Genomic DNA, 16,109 nt, shown 5'->3' on the forward strand with positions numbered 1-16,109 from the left:
CATTAAAATTTATTGAGTCCACTAATTGAGTCTGTTTACTTACTGTTTCTTAAGTTCGATCCAATTCACAATGTTGCATATATGTTCATAAAACTGAAGCCATGCATAAAGAAGCTCTATTAAAAACTGTTAGATCTTCTTCCCTTCACAGCATTTTTAATGTGAAATACCATGAAAAAGGTTCCTTGCTGGAAAATGGCAGCAGACACATGAATGTGCCCAAGGACGTCTGTGGGCTCCAGATCTAGAGAGGGTGACTAATACCACTGTCTTTTATTGTTTAAAATACAAGTTATTTCTAAGAATCTAACACCCTTTTCATCACAGTTGTCTACTGTTTTTCTTCTGTGCTGTTCAGTTCAGACTATGAACAATCATCAGAAATCTTATTTCCAGCTTCAATCTATTTATGGCATGTTTATACTCAGTTGTTCTCATGCCAACATTGTCCATTAGCTTAAATAACTCTTCTCCTCCCATGGTGTTTATACTCCCTGAAGTACTTACACAACAATCATCTCCCCCTTCCATTTTGTTGTGCCATGCTGAACAAGATATGTTCTTCTAGTCTCTGCTCTTAAACATCACATCTCGAATACTATATGTAGTTGTGGAGTCCCACCTCCACCCTCATCTCAAAACTACCTATAGTGGAACTAGAATAGAGCAAGAAAAATGATCAAACATATGGTAGGGTTTGTGTACCAGAAAACACTGAACTTCCCAGTGTTTTTCAGCTTCAGAGTAGGGGAGAAAAAAGACTGAGAAGCAGTAACAGGGACATAAAAAAACCCCCAAAACATTGACAGCACAGAGAAGGAGATTCAAATTCCTCAAAATGCATGATACAGGGGGCATGAAGTATATGTATGATATTAAGGGGACAGATCTGAAACAACATAAGGAAGTACTTATCTACAGAGAGCTTTATTAAACTGCAGGGGATACTGCCAAAGGATGCTACAGAGATCAAGAAGATCAACAGGTTCCACAAATTATTAGGTAAAGTCACAGAGGAAAAACAAAATTCTACCAGGGGACACTAAACACAAAAGACGAAGATACAAGCATTTAGCTTAACCGGGAAGATAAGCAAAGATCGCTGTATGTCTGCTTTGTTCTTACAACTCTTTCAATAGCTGTGACTTGCCACTATCAGCAACAGGACACAAGGACTGCCTGGTCTGATGGAGTATGACTAGCTCAACCTTTCCTCAGCCATACTAATCAGCCTTTTGCTCTGCCTTTCACAGATTAGTTCTTTTGAATTAATCCTTCTTTTTCAGATACATGGATGTATCTGTAGAATTTTGCAAAAAGATTTCTAGTAAAAAATAAACTGCTCTAAGACAGAACTCGCTAATGATTGGAATCAGATGCTGCCCATGGTAACAAGCAAGTAGACTCAAAACCCCAGAAGGTCCCTTTCAACCCTGTGCCCACCCACCACCATCCTCCAACCCTCAAAACAACAGCAAAAAAACAAACAAAAAAACCAGCTTGAAGGAGGGCTTCCTTTTTTTTTTTTTTTTGTATGATCACTTTTTCTTCCTGATTCTCATGCACTGATACATAGCTATGAACATTATTTGCATTGCGAATTGCAGGGAAGGTCTTTTTTTAAAAAAACAATCCAGTTAAAATTTCAGTTTGTGGTCTTTACTAATTAATAGTACTCCTTTAAATAAGAATATTACCATTTCTTTATTATCCTTCTCAAATACCTTCTCTTAAAATCAACAGGTGAAAATTACATGGAAAAAACGTATGAACGGGCATCAGAAAAACAGCCACATATTGCAGCGCTGTTAACCAGCTACTAAAAATTACAGCTTCATCTCCTGCTCACAGCCAGACCTATATATATTTGGACACTTGCTATCATTATAGATGCAGTGGCTTTAGGTTTGTGCCAGGTAAGAGAGATGAAAATCTGGCTCACAGTCTGCATTTCTAACTCTTCACAGAACAAGAGAGTCCAAACATATTTTAATTCTTTATAGCTGCTCTTCATAGACAACTAAAGATCTTTATCACAATAAAAACAGAAGGCACTGCCACAGAGTGTAATTACATGCTACTATAGTTGACTGTTGTCTTCCAGAAATAGGAAATGGTTTGAAAAATGTATGGTTTCTGCTTGGGCCATACTCCTGAATTCCTTAAATAAAATGCTGCCCCTAATCCCTGTGCAGATAAAATGGGAATTCTGGTATTGTAGTGCTGAGCAAATCTGGAGAGAGGGCTTCAAGATTTGGCTTGAAGGTATAGTCAGCTTTCTGCACGCGTGATTAGTGATGTGTCACCACAGTGGAAAATCAGGTTTAGGCCCTGCTCTCTTTTCACACCACCCAAAAGTTCATTTCCTAGGGATGGGGAAGGAGTTAGTTTCTTATGATTCTTTCCCACTCCTCAGTCAGTTAAGAACACAAAATCTCGAGGCAGTGTGCGCTATGGAATTCTTCCTTTCAGACAGCAGACTACCGTTGCAAAAAAAACCCAGCTAACACTCAGCACTGCACCGAGCGAGGACAACTTACTGGTGCGCAAACCCCTGACAAAGGAACAGGGATGGGGTTTACATATCCACAGCTGCATCCGTGCTCGGCATCCAGCTGGGAAAAACGTGCTGCTCAGTCTGAAGGTACGTAAACTGTCAGTCAGCCATCAGGACAAGAAGGTTTCAAATATCCACTCGGCCCTACATTCCTGATTCCTCCAAGAGGCCTAAATAAGGATCGTTGTACATATCCCTGACAAAGTCAGCCATTTTGGTAAATGAATCATTATCAGAGACTTCTTCTGAAAATGGACTGGTTTATTACTCTATAAAAGGCAGGTTCTTCCTTCTTCTGAAAGAGCATTTGCAAAAAAAAAAAAAAAAAAAAAGGTGCCTACTGGAATAAAATTATTGTGCTAAGTAATTATCAATAAATTATAAAAAGTACAAAAGACTCAAAAAAGCTCCATAAAGATGAGTAAATATGGTCTGGAAGAGGTGCCTATTAATCACACGCCAATTCCCTTTTAACATAAAATAAGTAACGGTTCATACATTTCACTATGAAACTTTCTGCCGAAGATGTCACAGATCTTTATAAACATTAATTTCACCTCACAGCCTCCCAAGGATGGGAAGCACCATCTCCACGTAAGACAGAAAAGCTCCGGGAGCAGAAACGTGCCATGCACCTCCTGCAGCGCAAGGAGGCCGCAGCAGAGCTAGGAACACAGACCCTTGTCTCCCGCTTTGTACGTGAACCACAAGATCATCAGATGTCACCCATTGATTTTGTCTCCTCACAGAAACGTTTTTGGTCGTCGCTTCTGTTTCTTTTCTCAGTGAGAAATGTTTTTGTGAAAGTGAGCTGCAGTAAAACTGACCGCTTCAAATGCCTTCAGAAAAGGTAGACAGGAGCGGTGCAGCACAATGGGGCCACAACATATGGATGGGTCTTCCATGTTCTTAGTTAAACGTCTTGCCCATTACATCTTGTCCACTGCGAACAGTGATTTAAGGTGAGTGAACATGTTTCTTCCCTAATTCTCCCCAGAATTTCCCACTCTTCAAGCAGCTGTTTTGCAGCACAGAACTGTGCACACAGTTGGCACGACACATTAACAAAGCTGTTTTGCACACAGTTGGCACGACACATTAACAACACATAAAAGAAAATGTGACTTAGTTTTCAAGGGAAATATCATTCGCTGCTTCGAAAATCATTCAGATTATTAAAGGCATGTTCTTTCAAAAGCAACTCAACATTACTACGCCCACCCTTCCACAACTTGGGATATTCGCATAGTTTAAGTCATTCCTTGTCCCTACTCCAGGATCTCTTACTTTAGTAAGACTTCTCTCCCTCTGCTCTATGTTTTCCCCACTCCATCCCTTTTCAGTACTTGCCTCTCTCCTCATCCTGCTTTCTCGCTGTTTCTAGTCTCTTCCCCTCCTTTCTTTACAGTCATTTCCATTTTCTTTGAAATGTTGTGGCATTTAATGCTGGCTTTATTCTTCCTTCTCCATCTGCTGCTCTTGTCTTTCTAAATCTTTTCTGGAGACTTCTCTTGGGAGAAAGCAAGAGCCATGTTTTCCACTTATTGCCTCCTCTTTCTGGATTTCAGTTCCCTTCTTTTTTTTTAATGGACCCGGAATCAGCCACTCTTCCTCTCCCTGGAAGCTGATATACCAGCTACAATGTCTTCTTACCAGCCCCACAATAGCTGGTACCATGCTGTATCCTATACGCCACTCCCTTAAACACCCCTATCTCAGGAAAGGCACTGGTAAGTATTTGGCATTTCTCCTATATCCTACAAGAGCAACACTACAGAAAGCAAAATTACTGGTAGGTTTTACTCCCCTGCTTTGTGCACAACATTCGTGGAAGCTTCTGATGAGGCAGGCTTGCTCCACCAGCTACCATCCAATTTTAAAGGGAGTTTCCACCTCCCTAAGGGTTTTCTTCTCTGTAAAATCTTCTATTTCATTATCGGGACTTACAGGGAACAATGATGAAATAACCAAACCTAACTAGTAACACTGCCTTTATACAAATCTCCCCTATATTGTCTTACCAACATATTTTAATTTGGGACTTAAAGGCTCAACTCTAAGAGGTGTCTTCCTAGCCTGTTCACTCGGCCTGCGAGGGAAACAGCTGTAACATGAAAGATGACATGGACATTTGCCAATTAGAAGCGCAACAACAAACTCCTTTAAGGAAACATTCAGCCATATCTGCATGTGTACCTTTTAACTAAAACATAAGACATAGTACAAACTGATCACAGATTAAACAAAGTAAATATGAAGAGAATGGTGAAAGGATTTCTTCTGTTATAAATTTTTGTTTATTTTCGAACTTCAATCGAAAGCCTGACTTTCTGTGAAGTTTTCCTCATATTTGTTATTAGCCAATGTGTTTAATTGTTTGTTATTGTACCTTAGCACTGGGAATGATGCCTTCTAGAAGTTTTTGCTTTTAGAAGGGCTAAAGAAAAATAAACACCAGAAAGTTAAAAAAACCCAAACCACCTTGCAGCCAGCAAGATGAATTTTGCGAAGAGGGATAAGATTTAAGTCACAAAAAATACACATCTTTTATAGTTATTTTGCCGAAGCACAGGAATAGAAGAAATGAACCATTTGTCAAGGACACCAAAATAAAGCAAACAAGAACATAAACAAATGCCAAAGCTTATAAAAGCCTCAAAACATTAAGACCTTCACTTCTACCATGAGGTCAAAAAAATACAGCACAAGAGTCAGTTGTTTCTTAGTTTTGTTTTATACATTTCACACACCAGTTTTCCTCTGGTCACAGAGATTTTGCTTTATTCAAAGCCAGAGTATACTTGACTGATGAATGAACAGCAGCTAACAAAGCAGTGGAGTGGAGAATCCGACACCTACTCCTCTCAAGGTTTTCCACTGTTGTTTTTAAACACAAAGCATATTCCCATGCATTTATTACAATCTAAAAGGGAAATATGTATTTAACAAGATATAACTTATCTGAAACACGCTCAGCTAAAATCCAAAAAGAAACCAAGAAGGAACATGATATGCTCATTCTGCCCAACTGTCCTTTGGCAGTTTGATGTTTATAGTCTCCTACTTCCCATTTGAAAACAGCAAATTCTTGTGGCTACAAGCGATTATATGCAAAGGCATGACAAGTGCACCAGCACAAAAAGTGAGAATAGGGAAAATAATTCACTCAGTTAATTAGTTGAAAGTTATTTACAATGATGATAACAACAACAGATTTTCAGATCGAAGTCTGATTTAAGCTGACCAACCCTTTCAGCATTTCTAAAGAAATTATGTATTATAAAACTAACTCAGTGAAAAATGAAAGTAAAAATAGAAGCTATAAGACATCTTCTAAATAAGCAAAGCTGCTTTTACAGCATGCTGAATAACTGGAGTGTGGTAAACATACCACTGTTATAAATAACATCCAGCCTTCTGACATTATTCTTTAGTTAATTATTTCAAATTTTTTATAAGCATTAATGAAGCAAGCCTCACAGTTCTCCTGCAAAGTGAACAGAATTACTCCCATATATAGGAAGAAAAATGAAGATACATGGACAGAAAACAACCCTCCGAAGTTGCAGTGGCACACGTGTACAGAGAATTCAGGAGGTCTCAGTGTAAGAGAAAAAGCATCCTTGCATGCAGATGAGAGTGCTTACTAAGTGACTAATTTGTAGGATTTACACATCCTTTAATTTTACACAAAATTTGCATCAACATTTTTAGATTTAACCATGACTAGTAAATGACCAAGACATATCAAAGTTTTATACTGATAAGTAAGGCTCAAACAAATTCTTTTTAAATGGAAACTCTTAACGATTTCTCCCTGCTGAGGCACTTTTATGTTCTGCTTCAACACGTAATCATAAAACCATTAAAAATAACATTTCATGTTAAAAATGCTAGCAGCTGCCAAAGCATCATATGCAGCGCTTTGTCAGATTATAAATAAATAAACGCCAAGACCTAGCACAACAACGATTAGTAAGTAATTGTGTCTCATTACCTTTGTGGTCTTCTTGGGCCAGCTGACCACAGGGACACCCGAAATGGCAAGATTTTGGTCATCATCAGCATGTTCCTTCAGTATGTTCTGTTGCAAATGAAAAGGCCTTTATTAACCAACAAAATATTTCTCCAACTGAAGAGTGTGGAGACTTACAGAAGACAGTGCTCCACGCTGATGAAAGACAGACTGACAAGATCTCTGCTGACTTGTTATATCTCTGCAAGTTACTTTTGCTTCCAAACTTCCAATTCACACTGAAACTCTCACACCTGTCATTAGGATCCAAGATGTGAATTTTCTTGCAAAACAGACAGCAAAATCAGCCATGAATCACCTCAATATTACAGACTTTAAAATTGGTGTGTCCAATGTGACTGGTGTTTTTTCCACCAGTATCAGTCTAACAGCAGTATCACCTCTCCCTTTAAACTCCAGCTCACTAAATCCCAAATGACCTCACCAGTCACCATAACCAATACTTTCTCTCCTAATCAAGTCCACGAAAGACCTTAGAAGCATCTAGGCTCTGCCACCGCTATTCCTGCAGTCACAGGGCATCAATCATGTAGTTTAGAGCAATCCTCAGATGCCTGAATGTTCAGGTAAGTCAAGATTGAGAAGGGCGCATTGTAATTTTTCATCTTCATGCAGGTGGCAACTCAAGAGCACCATCAGTTCCACTGGCCTTCATTCCTTCCACACCGATGGGCCGGCCAGAGCTGCTGTCACCTAGTTCACTTTCTGTAATGGGGCAAGGCATCCAGGTTCCTGAGTACTCACCAAGAAAGGATCTGACTGCATAGTACAGTATTAAGGAAAAAGATCAGTCTCCCTTCCACCCCCACCCTTTTGCTTTGATGCACTGTCCTAGAAATTTCGTGAGTGGGTTGCACCGGCTTACACAGCTTCTACCGCTGTGAATCATTCCCATGGCCATATAACTCAACACAGAGGTGGGCATGAACTCTTTCTAAGCATACTCAATTATGCAGTTGGGCATAGTCCACGCTCACTTTCCACAACTCTCTACGGACTTACTATCCTAGCTACAGAGACCTTCATTTGGAGTTCAGGTAGCTGAAAAAGACAACAAATGAAAACAAAAAAACAGGCTGGAAGGAGGATTCTGCTGTGCTCCTGAAAGCTGAAGCCCAAATAAGCACTAACAGGTTAAGGGTGGAAAAAAGCTCCAATAAAACAAACAAGAACTGCAGGTTGAAAATTACCTCGTTACAGAATTTAGGAGATAACCCCAGACAATGAAGTTCAACGGTGTTGCTCCCAAGTATACCGACTTCTTGAAAAAAGCTTAATTAGACAACAGTAGGCACCAGGCTCTCTCAGTCCCCAGTGTAGAGCTTTAATAATTAGAAATTTCACACACACTACAAAAAGAGCTTCAAATACAGTAATTGTTTTAATAAGAAGTGCACTTGGAATTCATCTGTAATCATCCAACTAAAGCTGGGAGTGCAACGGCATGTTCCAGGCCCCAAGAGCCTGAGCAGGCAGACTAGCATCTAAACGAGGGTTTGGACGAGTGTCCCTGGAGCTGGTTTTCTCTCCCTGGAGCTCCGGCAACCTGCTGGATTCAGCTCAATTCCCCAGTCTGTGCTTAAACCAGAGATGCTTTGCACCACGAGAGACACTATAGCACCAGCACAGGGCTGCTTCTTCAGATACAATCATACCAGTAAGGCTGTTCTTGATACTGGTTAGTTTGAAAGCGGAGCCAATGACCGAAATAAGCAATACCAGTACAAGCCCAGTTTCGTCAGCCCAGCACTGTGGCTGCGCTCGGGAGCTTGCACAGGCACAGCCTGGCTGGTTAGGAGTGGAACCCAGCTTGCTCCAGCCTGCCTCTGATGTGGAGCCGGTAGCATACCTTCAGCTGAATACACTCGAGTGAAACAGCTAACAACTTTCACATACGGACTGGTCGTTAGCAAATTAACTCCTGGCTGAGTTGAGGATAATGAGCACCTCTTTTCTCATGTCCTTTTTATTTCGAGAGAGTGATCACTGCATTAACTGAACTGTGACTACATTCTGAAAGTTAGTTTTCAAACCTAAAAATTGAGAGGTCTTTTGTGTTCTCATAGCAAAGCCAAAATTCTCCAGAATAAGGCAGCAGCTTGAGAGCCATATAAACAAAGGACAAATTAATCCCTCTTTACTTTGCTACTCTTAGATTTGAAAGCTTGTAAGGCAGAAAACCTTAACGTTTCCACTAACAACTGTCAGAGAATCCGAGTTCAATAGAAAGCAGAGTATATTCCAAGAACTTGGCAGGGTAACAAGGTTTCTTGTTATCATTTGTATCACGTGAAAATATTACCCAAGAAGAAATGTAAAACTATGGCAGTTTATCATCTCAGCCAGCTGAAAACAATGGATGTTTGAGCAGCAGAACCATAACTGAGCTACATTTGCACCGACTGTAGTGTCAAGTATCAGCACACAACAGGCTGGAGGAGGCAGACTTCTGCGCACCTGCTTTAAAAAAACAAAAAAAAAAAGGAAAAAAAAAAAGAAAAAAGAAAAGCCATGGGGCTCCAGTTAGGCAAACAAGATGATGCTCTTCCAGCACAATGCTGCCTGATTCATTACACTTGAAGGCTGTGGTGACAACAGCAGGTATGAAGGAAAGAAACTGATTAAGTATGTAAGAATTCAGCTTAGCCATTAATTTCAAAAGCACAGCAAGGAATGACTCCCCTGAAATGCATTCAGTAGAGGGAGTTTTTTTGCTGTCATCAGAATGAGAAGGGGGTAAGATTTCTTGGCAGGAAAAAGTAAGAACATATTTCAGTAGATATCATCTGTCTTGCACAAGAATCTTCTCCTGCTGCCAAGGAGTTGCAGAAGTTTGACAAACTGTTCTTCAAACTGAGTTTCTTCTCCCAGTGGTCTTCCACAGCCCTTTCTGAAGAAGAGCGGCATTTTTGCTTTGAAGTGGGGAAGGTCTGTGGCATTATTAGGAGGCAGATCTCACAGTGCTCTTCCCCAGCATCAGCAAAGGAATTACCGTCCTGCTGGTAACACAACAGAAGTGTTGTGTGCTGAAATCAGAGGCTGCATACAGACAAACATCACTGGCAGAGTGTTTAATGTGGGATGCAGACTGTCACAATCAAAGGTCTGCTCAGTTTTACCTGTCCTGTGATGTGGGGTGCAAACTACACCAAGGAGTAAGATGGTTGCCTCTCTATTTTTTTCTTCATGCATAAGTTCACCCCAATTGCATCTTTAGTAGATTGACATACTATTCTGTAGCTAAATACAAAGTAGAGAAGCCACATGGTGAAACTTCCAATCCCCAAGGCCACCATCTAAGTAAAATTACTTCTCAGTGATTTTTTCCTCCTTCTATTTCTCATCAGTGTAGGTACTTGTCTAAGAGTTCAGCTGCTATTGAATTTTTAAATTTGGAGCAGGAGTTGTTGCACTGTTTCATATTTCATTTCAGGGCATGTATATATGGAAAAGAAGGTATGACGGCAGGCTGTGTGTGCCTCCAGCAGCATCACCAACAGCAAGGACGTGGGGGCAACGTCTGCAGTGTCTTCTGGCTGCTCACCCTGCCAACAACGACACTGCCAAACCTTCTGTCCTTCTGCAACTTGGGTCAGCTGAGCACTCTCAGGGAGGGTATGTTTATCTGTACAACAATTTCCCCTCACATTTGCTGCGCATACAGCTCACACAGAGCCCAGCCACAGACATTTGGATACAGAGAGTATTGCATCTCCTCGGCCGATTGTTCAGATGCCATCTGCTACAGAGTGAATGCTTCTGTCAGTAACCGCTGTTTGGAGGCCTCCGAGAAGCTCCTCTGGTGGTGAACACAGGCCTCATGTGATACAGTGCCATACAGCAGAGCTGCAGCCACCAAGAATTTAATTCCTTATTTGAGCTGAGGGGAGAACTGACCCACTCCCCAAGTGAGGTCCGTGTTATGTTCTGCAAATAAGCCTCCCTTGTGCTGCTGCACTCCATCGATCATGGTGATAAATGGGTTCTCAATCTGCAGAGGCATTAGCTTGGCACTTCTGGATTGCTGTGTCCCCACTAGATAGTCGCAGTTAGTTAGGAGCTTAGATGACGTGTAAGGAATTTACACAGGGTTAGTTTAGTTTTCAGTCTCCCTTTTTGTAAGGAAAACAAATTACTTTACTTTAAAGTGTCTCACCTACTTGACATTAAATAGTTGCATATAGCTGTATTTACCACCAAGAGCAGCAATCCAGTGGCCCAGCCTTTACTGTGTTCTTCAGATGGGAAAGCATGCCTTCTCTGCAAGTTACCCAAATTTGTTCCGTGAGACTTCACATCACAAAATAAAATGGTTTCCTTTCTCCAGTTTCAACTACCCATATCCTATTTTCTGAAAACATTAGTTACCTTACTGAAGCACAAAGACAGACTTGAATGTCATACAGAAAAGTTCTTAAATGTTATTTCATTAAGAAATAAAACTGTTACAATAAACATGGATTTATTTTCTTCAGGAATAAACTTGTTTAAGACTTTTCAAGCAGAGCAAAAGCTTTCAGACTTTCTGTCAGAGCATGTTCTTGCTATGCATTTGTTAAAAATAACTCTCAAATGGGTGCACTAAAAGGGTATTTTCTATAGGCTGTATTATTAATACATCACATGTCCAAAATCAGGTTGCCCATGAAATAAACCTTGCGAATATAGCCGAATACAGTCACAGCATGTATGATCTGCACAACTCTTTCTGCAGGATTTCTGCCTCCATTCGGTCACACAGATGACTGGTGCTCTGGATATTCATCAGGGTGAGGTAAAGGTGCCAGGCTTCTGCTCACTCTACTGCCAATGCCATCAGCAAAATCCCCACATTATTTTCTGTGCAAGTTGGAAAACTAGTAGCAAAGTAAGAGGGAATATGATTTAGTGGTGAAGGAGATAAATACCATTATGGAAAAAAGGACTGTATTTCTTCTTCTGCCATCATGTCTCTATGTGACACGGCAATTTTTTTCAATCAGGTTTCCACAGGCAGTCACGAATTTTATGTTCTTACTCTTCCTCCCACCTGGCTTGGGATCTGGACACTAAAGATCAGAACTTCTGGTCTGCCAGAAATGTTAAGCAACTACAGTTTCAATACCATTTAAATTATCTTTTGCACATATCATTCTTAAATAATGCTAACTTTTCTGAAAATTACATCCGCAGCACATAAAACCAGTATTCAAAATTATGGGCACTTTTATCTTAATTTCTTTGCGCCTTAGTTCCCTACCTGTGAACCAGAGATAACAACAGCTCATCAATTACCACTTGTGAAGCACATGACTACGGTAGTGATGAGTATCACTCGGAACCCCAAGGGAACATTCCTATCAGCGTGTTCAGCTGAGGTTCTGAACAGTGTGATGTACCTAACACACACTGAGGAGCAAGGGCAGAGCAAAATACTGAATCGCCGTATTCTGCACACCAAGCAATACAGGAATCCTGCAAGGACCACGATGCTAGATGAGGGTTGAGATCAGTCACTTGGCAACTTTTCCAGCAGCATGCTCTATCCTTTGAAGGCAGAAGTCCTAAACATACACTGATAAACTTGTTTCCAATTTTTTTTAAAGCCAACAAACTGAATAGAACAAATTTAATGCTTTGGTATCACATGGGTCACAAGGAGATAGGATGCTTTGGCTCCATCGCACTGTTGTCTGCCATGTCAACAAACACAGAAAGAAGTACTGGGTTATTGCACCCGGGGTCCCAGTGTTAGATGGGAATGGGACACACCTTGTCAGTGGCTGCCTCAGACAATTTGCTAACGAGTGAAGGGAAGGGTTGTGTTGGGAGTCCTGGGCTCCACGCCTCACTTGAAAGGAAATGTACTCAAGCAACCATTGACTTGAGTACAACTCCCCCTAACTGCCTTGATTCCTTCAGAGCACCTAGCAAGCGGAGGATGCAACTGTAGGAGAGGTGTGGAGGAAGCAGACTATATAGGGTGTAATTATTTGATATGCTGTATTGACTCCCATTCTCTGAAAATTAAGGGCTGCCTTATATGCGGGCCAATAGTGTAAAAAAGATGGGAAAGAAAGTTCTTTAACAGTTCTTTAGACAGTGTTCAAGAAAATGTTTGAGTTAACATCCTTTCAAAAGGTCTTGCTCTGACTGAACAGTTGCAGGCTCGCCAAACATACAGAGGTGATTCCAGAGAAAACAATTCTGCAGCAGGCATGATGTTTAGATGTGGTCATAGGCTCTTTAACCAGCAGGGAACCATAAATATCCAGATGTTGGGCTACATCCTGATGGTTACAGTGTGTGCTGGCAAGGAGAGAAAGTTTAGAAGCAGGCAGTTATCAAAGGAGATGAAACATCAAGACTGCAACTCTGCAAGATGCGCAAAGTAAACTGGTAGATGCCCACTTAATACCAGTTAAAGCACAATATCACCAAAAAGGGCACGACTTGGGCCTTTTTCTTAAATGTCCGTTTGCAGTTCTCCATCTTTATAGCTAGTGAATCCACTGCTCTGGAGAGGAATAAGAAAGCATATACTCCTACACGGTGCTTTAAACCAGATTCACATATGGTATCTTGCCGTGTTCTAGTAAGATGTCTCACAGAGCATTGGAGTGTGTCATCAAAAGAGCATGCATGATCATATTCTGAACATCTGCACCATTTATTATGTGTTGTACCCCTTTCTAGGATTTCAAGAAGGGGCAGTTTATTTTTAAGTGAACCTTGGTCTGTGCATCAAGCTTGGAAAAGTAATGCTACTATTCTTTCTCATTCACCACAAATTCAACTCCTGGTCTTGAAGCTTCATTCTGATTTCTGATTAGAAGACAACAGATCACAAAGCAAGCCAGTGAATCTACAGCGATAACTTTGGGCATGTGCATCTACTTTCACAAACAAAGCAGCGGCTGTTGCAAGAAGAGACTTTCTGAGGTCTTGTGGTTTACCAAAGTGAGTGCCGTGTATCACACTTCTAGGCTCCAAGACTGTGGAATATGGTTCCACTGCACCCTGCATATGTTCAGCCTTCTTTAACTGGCTTTAAAGCCTTTTCTAAGCAGCTGTTACACCACTTGCACTAAAAAAGTACAGGCTCCCCTTTAACCATATAAACACGTATTTTTCCCCTCAGATTGTGACACACACAGCTCTTGTGTATAAAACATATGTAGCTGAAGAACCATACTGCACACAGAAACAGTACAAAACTAGCAGTCCAAACACAAGACCACGAATCAATACTCATAGTTCCCAATCAGGCCAAATTGCCATGGTACTGGACCTGTGGAGGACAGGCTGGCAATTTTAACCTGATTTGACAAGTCCCAAGAAAATTACAAGAGTAGGCTGCTCTCAGCTTTGTTAAAAAAATATAATTAATATGCCTATTTTATACAATGTGAAAACAAGACACAGAAAAGCTAGCCAAGTAGTCCAAAGGGATGCCACGGATCAGAGGCAGGGCTGGGACTAGAAGCAGCAAGGCCATGCTGTCTTCAGGAGGAATTTATCCCTAAGTCAGATGAGGTACCACTTCCAGTGTGTTAAAAATCTAAAGAAAAGTTCTGTCACTAGTGAGCATTCACTCCTCACACCACCTCCAAAAACCGTATATTGTACCAGTGGAGAATAATTATCAACCTATAGAGGGCAATGGAGGAAAAGAAAATGAAAAAGGTGAAAGAAAAAAAAAAGAAGGAACTGAAAACGTTAGACAATGTATCTTCTGAACAACAATCAATATTTACATTTTGCATGTGTCAGTTAATCAGATATACTCCAGAAAGGCACTAGACCAAAAAGGGCAAATCGAGACTATAAGCAGACTTTTTGAGGTATAATATTTGCACACATAACATAAAAAGTGCTGAACTATGAGAGGATCTAAACTTTTGGCCACTGCAGCGACAGTCAGAAAGGACTGCATCAATTAAATCAGACTGCAAACAGCCATCTCCCCAGAGCAGAGATGGCTTTTGTTAGAGGCATAGTTTCCCTCTCTGCAGCATAGCAGGCTGATATGAGCTGGTCACTACACACAAGCTGCCATCCCTCTGCTGCAGAACTTTGCTTTCCTGATGTCTTCTATGCCCACAGAATACAGTTTGTGTGGATCAGCAAACTATCACACCCACCTTCATGTCCTCTAGGAGAGCCTGCGGATCTTCAATGCCTTCTGGAACACACTTCTTGTTCTCTGGGAGAGATTCAAGTTTTTCCACCAGGGCTTTTAAACCCTTCAGTTCAAATTCTGTGAGGTGAGTCCATTTGGTTGAAACTTCTGTAGCTGGAGACCCCGTTGGTGTTTTGGGATAGTCCGTGGGGGTCGTTGATTTTACACTGTCATCTGACTCATTAGACAAAGTTCTTTTTAGGTATCTCATTACTGTGGCTTTTTGTTTTCTTCCTGCACCCTCCTTCCCTTCTGAGTGTGTGCTGTTGGGTGAGGAGGAGCCATCCACCAAGGATTTGGAGTTCTTATCCAAGCTGTCATCCTTCTCCTCCCGGATATGGGCATCACAAGATTCTTCGTCCATGTCTAACCACGAATCTGATGAATAGCTGTCTGTGCTGCGTTTTCTTTTTGCATCTGAAAGTCAGAAAAAGAATGCTGAAATTTTACCCGATGTCATTCATAGCTTAAACAGTTCTCTACCACTGGGGCTAGGCACTGCCTACTAGAAAGGACACTGGATAATGCCTCATAAGTATGTGATAGGAATGGGCTTTATTCAGCTGATTTTTAATTTGGGGGGGTTGTTTGTTTGGTTGGTTTTTTGTTTCAATGCTGGTTTTCATTAACACCTACTTAGTTCAAATAACTGGGAAACATTTAGGGAAAAATTATGGTTTCTTCAAAGCTTCAGTCCTCTATATGACTTCAGTTAAGAGTAGACAGAGCTCTTAAGTCACACACAATTAATTTTCCTGCAAATCCGGAAGAGACCAAATTCGGCAGCCTTACAGCTTTAAGAGGAGAGTTAGCGCTGAAAGAGGAGGGGAAAAATGATGGGAGAAAGCACTTTAAAATGCTGTACATCATCATTGTTCCAGGAACTCTGCACAGCACAAAATCAACTTCTCAATACTTTTCCTCTTTGCAAGGAACTGTTGGTAAAACAAGAACGACCACTTGTTACTGCATGAATATTCACTGCTCTTCTGAGACAGAGGATTACAATTATGCTTATTTTACAGACAAGAAGCCTGAATACACTGAGAAATGCAGGGACTGTCACAAAGTTACATGATACTGTTTTTCTTAATGCGGTGCCTGATACATTCTAGGTACTTCTCAGGAAAATTTAAAGGCAAGTTTCTGAGTCTAAAGAACTACTAATCTTAGTTTTATACTAGGTTTCCCCCCTAAAAATCCCAACTGTTACTCAGCTCTGTGCAATCAATCGGTGAAAACAATGTAGGAAACTAGCAGCCAAGGTTCCCTAAAGCACACATCTTTTCTTATTTATTAGACACAGTTTCCTTTACTAAGTGAACAACATTGAATGCAGGCTAGCAACAGCAGGA

The 16,109-nt window shown here is 40.8% G+C and overlaps 1 protein-coding gene across 1 annotated transcript in view; it reads right to left on the bottom strand.

Moving 5' to 3' along the window:
• Positions 1-16,109, bottom strand: part of KDM2B (lysine (K)-specific demethylase 2B) — a 119,227-nt gene that overhangs the window by 33,923 nt on the left and 69,195 nt on the right. The window contains exons 11-12 of the mRNA XM_009880286.1: positions 14,717-15,171; positions 6,555-6,641 (exon numbers count right to left, since the gene is read on the bottom strand). Coding sequence (XP_009878588.1) covers positions 6,555-6,641; positions 14,717-15,171 — 542 coding nt within the window. The remainder of the gene's footprint in view (positions 1-6,554; positions 6,642-14,716; positions 15,172-16,109) is intronic.

This window comes from Charadrius vociferus, unplaced genomic scaffold, assembly GCF_000708025.1.
Source record: "Charadrius vociferus isolate BGI_N301 unplaced genomic scaffold, ASM70802v2 scaffold332, whole genome shotgun sequence".
Lineage (NCBI taxonomy): Eukaryota > Metazoa > Chordata > Aves > Charadriiformes > Charadriidae > Charadrius > Charadrius vociferus.